Source organism: Equus caballus, chromosome 11 (genome assembly GCF_041296265.1).
Source record: "Equus caballus isolate H_3958 breed thoroughbred chromosome 11, TB-T2T, whole genome shotgun sequence".
Lineage (NCBI taxonomy): Eukaryota > Metazoa > Chordata > Mammalia > Perissodactyla > Equidae > Equus > Equus caballus.
This window is the reverse complement of record NC_091694.1, coordinates 58,893,068-58,906,878: the sequence shown is the minus strand read 5'-3', so window position 1 is coordinate 58,906,878 and position 13,811 is coordinate 58,893,068. Positions and strand designations below refer to the sequence as shown.

Sequence of the window (13,811 nt, the reverse complement as noted above, 5' to 3'; positions counted from 1 at the left end):
TCAACTTAACATTATTCAATTATTAAGGTATATCAAATATCCAGCTTTTCTGATTCTATTCCTTCACAATCAAAACATGGTTCCTTCTTTTTTAATGGTTTTATCTAACTTCTATTTTTTGCACTTTTTTTGGTACCCTTCACTATTCCACAGAACACTAACTGTATTTAGTCATCTTGGATTCTGCTTCCTTCATAAAAATTCTTTCTACATATTTATGAAGCTCATTCCTGAATGTAAGCCAATATCTTGTGAATTGTTTTTAAGACTCCTTTTACTCTTAGGTTTTTTCCAAAAGAGGTCTTCCTTTAATTCCTTTCCTTAAATTTAATTTTTACTCATTCTGCTAGCTTCTCTATTCCTTTCTTTTTGGATACAAACAGAATTTGAGATCATTTCCTATAAAATTTCCATCTACCTTCAGAATCCAAAGATACTGTTTTACGGAAGATGACTGAGATTTTAGAAAGGTAAGTATATAATTCTGGGAATTCAAACAACTAAATAAAATGTCCATTTGAAAAGGTACCCTACACAAGAGAGCATGATATAAAGGTTAAAAAAAAAATGCTAGTCTAGTAAATTAAGATATATAATGTGTATAAGTAGAAAAGATTCTCACATGAGTGGTCTGACGAGATGTTGTGTGGAACCAAAACAAAGTCATCCGTGTCACAAGAAGAGTTCTTGCTACTAGTACTGGCAGAATCTTTGGACACTTGTAGATAGTTGGGAGGACCCAACGGTGGGGAGGATAAGTTTTCTTCCTGAATGTGCTGCATATCTGGAAGGGACTAAAATTAACAACATAAAATTAAAACTGGCCTAATAATAAAGTGCAAGTCAGAACAGCCATTAGACTAAGGAATATTTTTTCATAAAAGTGGGCATAAAGTTCAATTCCATCTAAGATTTCAAAAAATCTCTTTGGAAATCCTTCTCCTTACAAATGTACAGTTTAAAGTGTCTTTGTATAAAGTCTTCTAAAATGTTTTCCAAAAATGATACTTAAAAAAATACATCATACCACCTATCACAGGTGCATGTCCACCTCTCCTGAAATTTTTGAGGTGAGTTGTTATCATCTCAACATCCCCAGTTTCAGCTCATGGCCTAGCAAAGCAAATACTCAATAATTGGTCACTTACTGGGTGAAACAAAATGTCCAGGGACTTTAAATTAATGACACCCTGCACACAGGAAAAGTTTTAAATCTCCAATGAAGAAAACATTAGACAGGAAAGCAAGAGAGTATGTTATGTAAAAAAGTAAACAAATCAAGAAGGATAACTGCATTTAAGCCTAGAAACTTATTTACACTCACAGAAAGATGTGGAAAACCTTACAGGTGTCGGTGTGTTCCTTTTGTCTTTCTTTTGTTAAGGAGAGGAGTCAGTTTGTGGGAGACAGGACAGGAAGGGAAGAAGAGCGTATAAATATATTTAAACGAATACCGAATACTGAGGCGTAAGTAACTATGTATCTTTTGGCATTTGCCTGGTTCAAAAACTCTAGTGACAACTCTAATTGAATGTCTTTGTATACAATGGTTTTCTAAAACAATGAACTTCATAACGTATTGTGTTAAATCCCCATTACCCTGTTTAACATTTGTTTCTAGTTAAGAAAAGGAAAAATACTACATAATACTCTTTAAACCCAAGTCTTAAACACCCAATTCACTGCTAATGTTCCTTTGAATGTCACTGTGCAATGAAATCAGTCTCAAATCTTCTTATGGCTTCATGTGTGTGTGTGACATACACATCCCATAAAATCTCCTGATCACTTTTTGAAGAGAACTTACGTCTCAAGATTATAAAGGGAATAGAAGATGGAAGGACTAACATTACTGAGCACCAACCAAGGGCTAGGCACTGTTAAGAGCTTTCCATGTATTATCTAACTTCAGCCTATTCTGAAATCCATTTCAAATATAAATAAAACAAAATTCAGAACATTAGGAAATTTGCCTGACGTCACACAACTAAAAAGCAGTCGAGTTAACATGTGATTCCAAGCGTCTAACTCCACAATTTCTTCCAGTGGTTTAGGCAGGAACTTTCTCAATTTCTTCCTCTGCTATTTACAAAATTATCTGGTTGTCATCTTGGTGGAAGAGAGGCTTCTCCTTGCATTCAAAACTCATCTCTCCACCTGTGCTCTAATTCCCTCCTCCCCCACCTCCTCAAGGACCGAGATCAACTCCCCTCTGCTCCTGACACTTTCACCTCTTCCTTTACTCCGGTTTTTTTCCATCTGTGTACAGAAACATGTTTAATTTTGTCACATTTCAAATCCCTGCAACCCTTCAGTTACCATCTTCTCTCGCTCTTTCACTTCTTAATATTTCTTGAAGTGATCAATCTTCACTGACACAAATTCCTCACCTCCCATGTATCCCTTAACCCACTATAATCCACTTTCTCCCTTCAACCCTCCAATAAAATTGCCTTTACTAAAGCTACCAACAACTCCTATTGTCAAGTCCTGCTGACATTTCCCCTATTCTCTAAGTTACTCAAATTCTTTGCTATGCCTGCACTGTGCACCATTTTTTCTTGACTCTCTACCCCTCACTGAATGACCCTGCTCTCTCTTGCTTTTCACCCTACCTCTTAGTCTCTTTTGTGGGTACTGGCTCCTCATTTCTCTTTAAAGGAGGAGTAGGGTACGGAATTCCCCAAGGTGCCACCCTGGGCCCTCTACTCCTCACACTTTTTATACTCATCCTAGTGACCACTCTCCCTCTCCTACCTTCAACTACCACACACATACTGATGACTCCGCAGCCTAGAATCTCTCCAGTGAGCTCTAGGCCCCTCTGTTCACTTGCCTGTATAATACATCCATGCCTGTACAACACTAACTCATCACCTTTATACTCCAAGCATACCTCCCAGGCTCCGTTACTGAGTGACTTCATCATCATCCATCCATTCAGTCCCCATCAAGGTCTCCCTCTTCCTTAAGTCCCAGCTTCAAGCAAGCTCCATGCTCTGCACACTCTTCACCTTTCTCTTCCCTGGCCCCTCTCTTCTCCTTTCCTACTGCTGCCTTAGTTCAGGCTCTTATCCTCAAAAAAACGAAACAGAACAAAAAAGCTAGTCTCAGGTTGCTCTCTTTCCTCTAGAACAGAGACCTCTCCAGTCTCTACTTGTCTCCAGTCTTGTCCTCCACTTGCTTTTAGAAGAATCTAGCTGAAACACACAGTGGATCATATGATGCCTCGACTTAAAATCACTCAAATGGCTGACCTCAGCTTTAAGGCTAAAGTTTGAACTTCTTTGCACAGTGCCCAAATTCTGTCAAGATATAGCCTCTCCCTGCCTTACAGCTTTATTTTCCCCTCACTACTCTACCAATGCTCTCTACATCCACCAGACTGAACTGCTGAGAGACGCCTTGTCCAACAGAACTTCCTGCAGTAACGGAAAAGTTCTCTATCCGAGCCGTCCAGTATGGGAGCCACTAACTGTATATGGCTACTGAGTACCTGAAATGTAGCTAGTGTAAGGAACTGAATTTTCAATTTCACTTAATTCTAACAAATTTTAATTTAAGTGGTCAAGGAGGGCTACAGAATTCCTTCAGTGGGTCATGCTTCCATGACTTCATGAAGGGGTTTCCTCTGCCTACAAGACCATTCTTTTACTAATTCACCTTACTCTTTTGAAAACTGAGCTCAATGCCCTCTCTGAGCAGCCTTCCTGAGCTCTGCTCTGATTCATGCCCCTCATCCACATTCCCACAGGCAATAAAGATATATATATACATATACTTCTAATAGTGACTGATTTACTGCCTCTTCTCTACACAATTAAATTAAAAGCCCTTAGTAGGCTTTTTAATTTGACCAGGGACCTGGTCATCTTGTTCATTAATATCAACCAGAACCTCACACAAGGTAGACGTTTAGTAAACATTATGAAATTTTTTTTTTTTTAATTTGTCCCTGGTCATCTTGTTCATTAATATCAACCAGAACCTCACACAAGGTAGACGTTTAGTAAACATTATGAAACCAATAAATAGATATTCAAGAGATATTATCTACATAACATTTAACTGATAGCCAGTATCATAACTAAAAGAGTGATTTTTTTGTTATGGTTCTTTTGTTTTTGTTTTCTCTTTCCTTTCAAAGATTTCTCTGGAACAAAGTAGCAGCTGGATATTTGTGTGAAAAAGTAAAAAAGAGAAGGTTATAGGTGTGTGCCTGCATCAACCTTCAGTTACAGTCTACTCCAGCCCTAGGAAGGAAGCGGAGGCATGTAGGAAATCATCTTAATTTTGGGAGATTACGTTAAAAACAAAGCCTATCAAACCATCCCATCTTTCTATTCTTACTAATGGGAAATTATACAGAAACGTTCCTGCTTTCCTTTTATTCTCAAGCTTTCCTTTCTATGTTCACTTCAAGCATTACTTTAAATAAAGACCTTCTAAAAATGGTCTTCCCCACCAACATTTCAGCATCTAAATATGCCTCCCCTCTCTCCGGCACCTCCTCACTCCTCCTGCTGGCTCCATTCTGCTCTGTCCTAGCAGTGCAGGCCCAGCTCCTGTTTTGCTCTCCCTTTCAACGCTTCCCCATCTAACAAAAAACCCCAACATGCTCTCTCCAGTCAAAGCAATTTCCAGCTCAATGTGCCTCCTACTAGCTCCTCTCCTTCTCATCCCTGGGTCATTCTACCATCCCACAGGCTCCTTTATTCTTGCTCTCCCACACTTTTCCCATAATCAGATTCTTCCCTGTTGCTTCTTTCTCTAGCATAAGTTTTGCTTTTCATGTTATGTGTTACACTGTATCCTTCAGAATAAAGCTACAATTTATCAGGTACTAACTATGGCTAGGCAGCTTCCATGTTACCAGATACCACCCTTCAACCAAGAATTAATGAGACCTACCTTACAGATGAGGAAGCCATGGCACAGCTCTGGAACTAACCTACCCAAAGTTACAGTGAGCAAGCTGCAGGGCCAGCACTGAAACCAGTTCTGCTTGGCTCCAAATAAAGCCTATAATTTTTCCGTGTCAATACACGTCCTCTACATTTCTCCCCAAGCACTCCAAACTCAGTGATGTATTTTATTTATTTATTTATTTACTTACTTAATTTTTTGAGGAAGATTATCCCCAAGGTAACATCTGCCACCAAACCTCCTCTTTTTGCTGAGGAAGACTGGCCCTGAGCTAACATCCATGCCCATCTTCCTCTACTTTATACGTGGGACACCTACCACAGCATGGCTTGCCAAGCAGTGCCATGTCCACACTTGGGATCCAAACCGGCAAACCACAGGCCGCCAAAGTGGAATGTGCAAACTTAACCGCTGTGCCACTGGGCTGGCCCCTCAGTGATATTTTTTTATATTCCAGACTGAAACAGGGCATATACGACACATTTTTTTTTCCTCTTAGTTTCTTAAATTCATGGGAATACAATGTAGGTCTTATTAGCCCATCTGCTTATTCTATTTGGTTTGAATCTGCAGGATTGTGCAAAAGGTCTTTTGTCCATTTTAGGTCTCATCCATTCGCAAGAGGCTGCTTCAGCACCTGCTTTAGCTATGGGCTATCAGGTTTCCCTGGAAAATAATAGCAGTTGCCACTTCCTGAGTATTTATTGTGTGCCAGGCACTGTAGTAGATGCTTTTGTTCATTTATCCTTAAAAAATCTTATGAAGTAGGTAAATTATACTCCCTCTACATATGAAAAACAGGCTCAGAGAGATTAAGTCACTTGTCCTAGTTAATATGGCAAGTAAGGGATGTGAAAGCTCCCAAGCCCAACTCTTAAACCTCTGAGTTGCCTCAACCCACTAAGCATACAATCACCTCCTTTTATGGCTCCCCCTCCCTTCTGCCAGCAGAATTCAGAAAATTCACGTCTGCCAGGCTAATCCGGAAAATACTCACAATAGCTGACACAAAATCCCTTTGACCTTCAGCATGTGGAAAAGCCTTAAGGTCACAACCCTCTCAAGCTACATCTGAGATCTAGGGGAAGGGTTAGTCTAGAAAAGTACAGAAGGTAAGGTAAGACCCTAGGAGAGTTCTAGTAGGAAGAAGTAGTGACCAGAAGTGATCAGAAGTTCTCGGGATCAGGAAGAAGTACTCTGAATGGAGGGAAGACAGCCAGGGAGGAAATGGCTTGGGACCCTCAGGGGAAGGAAGAGGTGGGAGTGGAACAACCTTACAGGGCCAGCAATCACGATGACGGGAATCTAAACCAGTGAAATCTGGCTCAGACGTCACTCCTCCCCAGTGGAAATTCCGAGTACAATAAATATCCAAGCTGATGCTTATGACATTCAGATAAAATCACTATGTGCTACCTATCCACATGTAAAAGGTACTCTGTTGGCAAGTATCATCCTTCCCAACCCCGTAGGGCATAAAAAGGTGAGAGCACTGCACTCACTATTCAGAAGAAACAGCCCCAAGGGGTGACATTTCTTGCTGAAGCTTACACAGCTAAGTAAGAGCAGAGGTCCAAATCTAGGTCCATTTGACCCAACAATAACGCTCTTCCCTAAGCCTCAGTTGCACCAGTAAATATTATACATAAAAAGAACATCCACAACATATTTGCAGGCTCCATTTGTGAACAGATGCCAATAGCACTAACTCTGAAATTATTTTTAATAAAACCAGAACTTACCGGTGGAGAGGCAAAACGACACGATGGAGAGCTGCCACAGGAGCCTCCAGAGACAGAGCCAGCATACACAGGCACTGGGACTGGGCAGGCTGGGGTAAGAAACACCGATGAAGAGAAACACCACTTAGTAGTACAAGTACATCACCTGTCTATAGAAAAGTCTGTCAAGACTACTACATCTTTGTGTTGAGCGAAAATTCACGTTCACCTACTTATTACAGCTCCCACTGATGAAACTAAAAACGCGGCAATTACTAAAACTATTTTGACTTGGATTTGGAAGGAAAAACAGAACTGTTATTAAATAAACACAACTACAAGTATTTAAGAAAACCTCAATGAAATCTTGAGAAGCACCATAAAAAATTAATTTTGTAATACAAAATAGCAGTTTTTCCTTAAGCTTACATTCACTCTTTAAGTAAAAATTCAAAAAGTGGATACTCACATTTTTTTACTGGAACTTGCTCAAGAAAAGGATGGCTAAAAAATGCTTCTGTAATGAAAAATGACAATGCAACCTTTAAGTTGGCATTGACTAGCAGATAGGTTAATCTTGTCAATGTAGTCAACGTGTCTTTGAGATCATAAATAATTACTAACTCCTTTACGTAGCCTCCATTTCCTTTCAATGTTGGAACACACTATTTTTATAAATACATAAAAATTATCAAATTATAAGTATTTCTTAATCAATGAAAAATTTAAAATAACAACTGTGAATTTTCAAAACCTACATTACCAACATAGCACACCCGAGGCAACGCAAGGAGGCATGCTCTCCACATGTGCTGTCCTCAGCAGACAGTGCACGGAGTGCAGCCACCAGGCCCTTGCTAAGCACATTTCTGAACCATGGCTGTTAATCGTCCTAAAAGGAAATCTAGGCAGCTGATTTGTAGGATAAATTCTATCCTTCTATCCTACAATAAGTATTCCTGCAGCTGGTTTCACATTTTTTTTAAAAACTATTAATTTGATTTAATTTATTCAGCTACCCACCAAGGATAAAACCTATACAATAAGCCTGCTAATTAGATAAATAAGTGAGTACATGACAGTTCATTATTTTGCTCTTTTTATTTTCCTGAATGTATAAATTATTTCATTATTTCTACAAAATAAATAGAAAAACCTACAAAAATGATCTCATTTATCATTAAATCTCAGACTTGAATGATATTAAATATCACAGAGCCGGCACGGAGAAGAGCACAGTACCCACATGAGGTTTACGAGGTAATACAAGATCAGGAATCAGCTTAACTCAGGTTTAGTCTAAATTATCTTCCACTCTGAAGAACGTCATCAGTTTCACTGAAATAAACAGCCAAAGCCCCTCAGAGTAAATATCAACCACAAGACTTGCTAAGGAATGGAAATGTGGAAGGTTTTGGAAAAAATCACGAGTTTTCTACCTTAGATCTTTTTTAGAACAAAAATCAATATACATATATACATAAACTCTAGTTTAACATGTAAGATTTTTTTATGCTTTTACAAAGCACATTATAGGGATGAAATAGAAAAGATATAAATAAACTAGATTGATTGAACACAAATACTCTAAAACCACCTTCCAAACCAATTGCTATGGTATGGGAAGTATATAAACATTTAACACAATCTATAATTTTAAAACTATTATCCACAAGTGTGTTGTGTCACTATTGACCCATCTTCCTCATGGTCATAGAGCAACTCAGTTTAATTTCTCCTTCTGAAACATAAAAAATATTTACCAGCTACATGAACTGAAATTTAATTCCAATTTTACAAAACTTTAAGAAAATATATATTCAGACTATTCATCTTTCCCCCCTACAGAAGCTTTCAGAGCTATCGTCTACTGAGAACATTTCCTAGAACAATGAACTCAGTGCTTCACATACCACTTCCTCATTTAATCCTCACAAACTTCCACTCAAGATATTATTGTCTTCCTCTTATGGATAAGGAAATTGAAGCACATAAAGGCCATGCATCTTCTCCAAGGTGAAAGAGCTGTAAGCTGAGGGACCAGAATTCAAACCCCAGTTTGCCTGATCCAGAAGCCTTGTGGATTTGCAAAATATACATTAACAGTCCAAAATTCTGCACTAAATTTTTGCAAATCTCTATTATTATTACAACTATTACTACAGAAAAAAAGTGTTTTAACTTTTTTCTAAAAATTTGAAGACCAGGGTTAATTTGATAAGCGTTTTTATAAAACATGTCTTATGGTTTTTCTGGTCTGACATCTTCAAGTCTCACTGTTTTTACATAAGATTGATAAGAACAATCTTTTACAGAAGATTGATAAGGACAAGCTAACAAACTATCCCCCAAACAGGTGGGGTTGCCGAGACCCTAACAGTTTCAGGGATAAATGTTCTTTCAAGACCTCAACAACTGGATAATCTCTACAATATTAAGCATTCCAAGTCCTTTCATTACACATGAAGTGGTAACATATTATCTGAAGATACACTGTGATAACTTAAAGAAAAATGAAATGCTTATCTTATAAAAGAAGAAAGGCTCAACATCAATGACATCAGCTTCCACCTTAAGAATCTAAAATTCTTAAACAGAGGCCATGGCCTACAAGAGGCAACCATCACCCACTCTCCTAAAGCCACAGTTAGGGCCAAGCTGCCACAAAGCACATGTTCACGAGGGTCACCACACAGGGAGCTGCCCCTCCCTGTCTCCCTAAACCCCATCTTCAAGATTCCGGACTTTTCTACCAGGATTCTAAAATTTCTCCTCCCAGATCTTTTCCCAAATATATGCCCAGCCTAGACCTCTCTTCTGAAATCCAACTGCCTTCTGGTATCTGCACTTAGATGTCAAATAGACATCTTAAATTTAACATGGCCAACCTAAACTCCTCATCTTGCCCCCACAGCGTGCTCTATCTGCACAGTCTTTCCTATCTCTGTAACCGTCAACTCCATTCGTTCAGTTGCTCAGGCCAAAAATCTTGGGAGTCATCTTGGAGTCTTCTCTTTCTCTCACACTCTATATCCAATTCATCTGTAAATGCTGTTGCCTCTACCTCCAAAAAGATCCGGAATTCAACAACTTCTCACCACCTCCACTGCTGTTACCCTAGTCTAAGCTACTTCATTTCTCACCTGGGTAACTGCTAGTCTCCTTATCAGTCTCCCTGCCTCTGCTCTCCTCTACCTCACCACAGTCTGTTCTCAACAAGCAACAAGGCTGATCCTTTTTAAAACACTAGTCAGATCATATCATTCCTCTGCTCAAAACCCTCCACTGGCTCCCCATCACACTTTAAGCAAAAACCGAATTCTTTAACAGCCTGTCCAGCTGTTCCTCCAGCTTACATGGCATGCCCACCTTTGCACATTTGTACTGGTTCTTCACACTGCCTGGAAAGCTCTTTCCATAGAAATCCACATGGCTCACTACCTCACACCTGTCAATCAAGTCTTTGTTCAGATGTCACTTTCTCAGAAAGATCTTCACTGACTACCTTATTTAAAATTTCAATCCCCATCCCACCCCCATTTCTCTTATGTTTTTTCCATAGTATTTATTGCCTTATAATCATATAATCATATGATGATATAATTATATAATGCCTTATAGCATATAATCATATTTCATAATTGTTTCTCTCCTCCACTACAATAGCATCATGAGGACAGGGATTTTGTTTATTACTCTACCCACTGTACCTAGAACATAGCAGGCACTCAATAAATATTTACAAAATACGTGAAAGAAAAAAGAAAAAGAGATAGAAAGAAAAGTGAAATTGACTTTTTCTTCTGAAACCTCTATAGTATCTTTTTAAAAAAATATTTTCAGAATACACAAAAACGATATTAGAAAGCATACAAAATTTGGAAATATTACTTACCAAAGTCCATTCTATCTTTTTGGTTTCTCTGAAGCAAACCCAAAAGGAGATTAGCCAAATAAGGTGATGTTTCCCTGGGAATGCTGGGGGAAAGGGAAAAAAACAAACTAAGTGGTGAGTTTATGTATGTTAACCACATGACTTTTGCCTTCACTATGGCAAATGAACAGTATATGCAGTTTCACAAATACTACATTTTATACCAAGATGACCATGGTAAAGCCTCATTCTTTAAAGGAAAAAAAAAAAAAAAAAACATTAAGCAATTGCCTTTGAGAAATAGCATCAATTTGGGAAGATTCCTATATGTGCTTATTACTGTTTGCTGGACTATCTGCAAGAATAAAGCACTTCACAAGCACAGACAATCTGAAGGCTTAAGACAACTTCAACCTTGCACTAACAGTTGCTGCGGAGCTCTCTATTGGAAAAAGAGCCACCTCTAATCCTGTCTGGAAAGGGGCAGAGCTTAAATAAATGCAAGTGAGAAATAACACAGCTTCCTGAGATGCAGTAAGAATAAGACAAACAAGGCATTAGAAAAATGAGTAAGTAATCAGAATGTACAATTCACAGAAAAAAAACTACAAAAGGACATTAAACAAATAAAAAAGAACCAACCTCAATAATAAAGAGAATAATGCAAATTAAATTAATAACTAATTGATCCTCCCCTATTTGTGAGACATCAAGTCTGATAACATCCCACATTGGTGAAATATGAGGAAAGGAGCACTCTCTCATGCTGCTGTATCAATAGGATGGCCAACCTGGAGAGCATACTTTTTGGTTCAACAATTCCATTTCTAGGAGTCCATCCTAAAGAAATGCACAAATGTGTACATACACACACACTCTCTCTCTCTCTCTCTCTTACTCTCTCTTCACTAAAGCCTGTTTGTAGTAACCAAAAAATGAAAACAGGGATCCGATTAAACAAAATACTATACCTCTAACCATGGGACTCTATGTAGCCATTTAAAAGAATGCAGTAGTTCTCTACATACTATTGCAGAACAACCTCTATGCTATACTGCAGAGTAAAAACACAGTTGCAGAACAATTTGCAAAGCATGATGTAATTTCTATTGAACTATATGTGTGTGTAAATACAAACACAAACAAGTACTCAAACGTGTAAAAAGAACTTGAAAAAAAAAAAAGATTTCCAAAGATACACTGCAAACTCTTGTTTTCCTTTAGGGTTGGGGAGGGCCTAGGGAGAATTTACTTTGTACTTTACACACATGTTTTGTTTTCATCTCCCTCCCCTCAAAGAACACATATAACTTCTGTAGTTTTTTCTTTTAATACACTTAACATTTTAAAAAAGAAAGAAAATGGTGCAACACTACACAGGCACCTATGCTGAGCTAATAATTTTTTAATTTCCTGGGTTTTTATTTATTTATTTATTTTTTTAGATTTGTATTTTTTTTCCTTTGTCTCCCCAAAGCCCACCGGTACATAGTTGTATATTCTTAGTTGTGGCATGTGGGACGCCGCCTCAGTGTGGCTCGATGAGCGGTGCCATGTCCACACCCAGGATTCAAACCGACGAAACCCTGGGCCGCCTGCAGCAGAGCGCATGAACTTAACCACTCCGCCACGGGGCCGGCCCCTGTGGATTTTTATCCTAATAAATGCTCTCATTACTATCAATTGAAAAAAGATTCAATAATGCAAATACATAAAACACAGAGTTCAAATAAACAACACTGTATTCATCAATAGCAAAAACCCAGTGCAATCAAAACACATACCTAGGCATTAAGCTCCTGTTTTTTTCATAAAACATCCTTAGGTCTTGAGGGCTATTGGCCTGTTAAAAAAAAAAAAAAAGGTTTAATTTCCTAAACAACGGGGGTAAAAATTCCAAATCATATGATCAATGCTCACAGATTCTGAACTTGAAAGTCATGCCTTGCTGAAGGACACAGATGGGCACCAGGAACTTATATAACCTCTGAAATCGCATGCAAATTCTCCATATCTGGGCATAACGTATCTTTTCTGAGGTCAGACTCTCTGAAACTTAGGCCTGAAACTTAGGCACCACTATTCTGGAGGTTATGTGGCCTACCCAACAGGTACATTTTTATTGTGTAAAGTCAGGGTATATCTTACCTTAGGACTGTCAAGGGATTCAAGAAGAGAATTAAGAACACTGCTACTTTTCAGTCACTCCATAGCAACAGTTAGTACCCTCACAATAAGAGCTGCTGAATCAGGGCAGCTGCCTCTACATACAAACTAGACTGGGAAATTAAGTGTTTAACCTGGTGGTGGCACTGATTTTTAATATCATCTTGTGCAAATAATTTCACTTTGTTCCAGTTTTCAGATTCAAAAAACCTCTTTGTTACCGGGAAATATGAACTCAAGAGGAATCGTCATGGTTATATTCTGGATGGCTTCTTTTTGACAAGACGTTACGGGAGAGGAAGAGAGGGAGACCCACCCCAAGTAATTTCCGTAAAGCCTAAACCATTAACTCCCTCTCACTCAGCAGTGACAGGCATAGAGAGCTGGAGATACAGCTTCCAGTGACCTTTCAGACCAGCTCTACTCCTCACTTGGATTTCAGGACCCCAAAACCAGGTTAAGCAGGAAGCCCTAACACCTTTTCATACCCATTTCCCAGCAGGCTGCTAGCCCCAACCCTTGCTAGTTTTCACTAGTCTGGAAAACATATCACAGGCTTCATGCCCAGTCCAGCTACCAAGGGAAAGCAGATAAAAAAGCAAAAGATGTTCTGGCTCACTAGTACTACAGCAGTGTTTGCCTGTAACAAAATCAAAGTAAGTCACAAAGGAACCAAAAATGCTGCTTCCAAAGCATTCCCCATTTTATAAGTCAAAGGCAAGTGCAAAAGGAGAAGATCCCAAAACTGAGCACATAAGAAAAAATCAGGCTACCTGAAAAGGTGGTTTTCCAACTAGGCACTGATATATCACTGTTCCTATGCTCCACAAGTCTGCCTTAGCATCATAATGTTGAGACATAATAACCTCAGGAGCCTGGGGATAAAAAAAATTCAAGACATGCATCGTGTTATTTACATAATTAACATGCATATATTAGTTAGCTGGAAAAGGTCACACTCCTAACAAAACTACTTAAATAAAAGCAATGCATTATGATATTTCCCTAATCAAATGATACTGCAATGAATACAGGACCACACTTTTACATTGAGATTTACTGATAAATCTCAAAAACAATGTTACACAAAAAGAAGCAACTTGCAGAAACAAACATTTCTATAT

General features: G+C 38.6%; 1 protein-coding gene across 5 annotated transcripts in view; it reads right to left on the bottom strand.

The window, feature by feature from the left end:
- ULK2 (unc-51 like autophagy activating kinase 2) overlaps positions 1-13,811 on the bottom strand; it is an 84,630-nt gene that overhangs the window by 49,898 nt on the left and 20,921 nt on the right. For all 5 annotated transcript variants that reach the window (XR_002811719.2, XM_023653604.2, XM_023653609.2 and 2 more), the window contains exons 8-13: positions 13,461-13,562; positions 12,306-12,364; positions 10,543-10,625; positions 7,117-7,164; positions 6,669-6,757; positions 623-794 (exon numbers count right to left, since the gene is read on the bottom strand). Coding sequence is in view for 4 of the 5 variants with exons in the window: in XM_023653604.2 (XP_023509372.1) it covers positions 623-794; positions 6,669-6,757; positions 7,117-7,164; positions 10,543-10,625; positions 12,306-12,364; positions 13,461-13,562 (553 nt within the window). In the remaining variant the exon portion in view is untranslated. The remainder of the gene's footprint in view (positions 1-622; positions 795-6,668; positions 6,758-7,116; positions 7,165-10,542; positions 10,626-12,305; positions 12,365-13,460; positions 13,563-13,811) is intronic.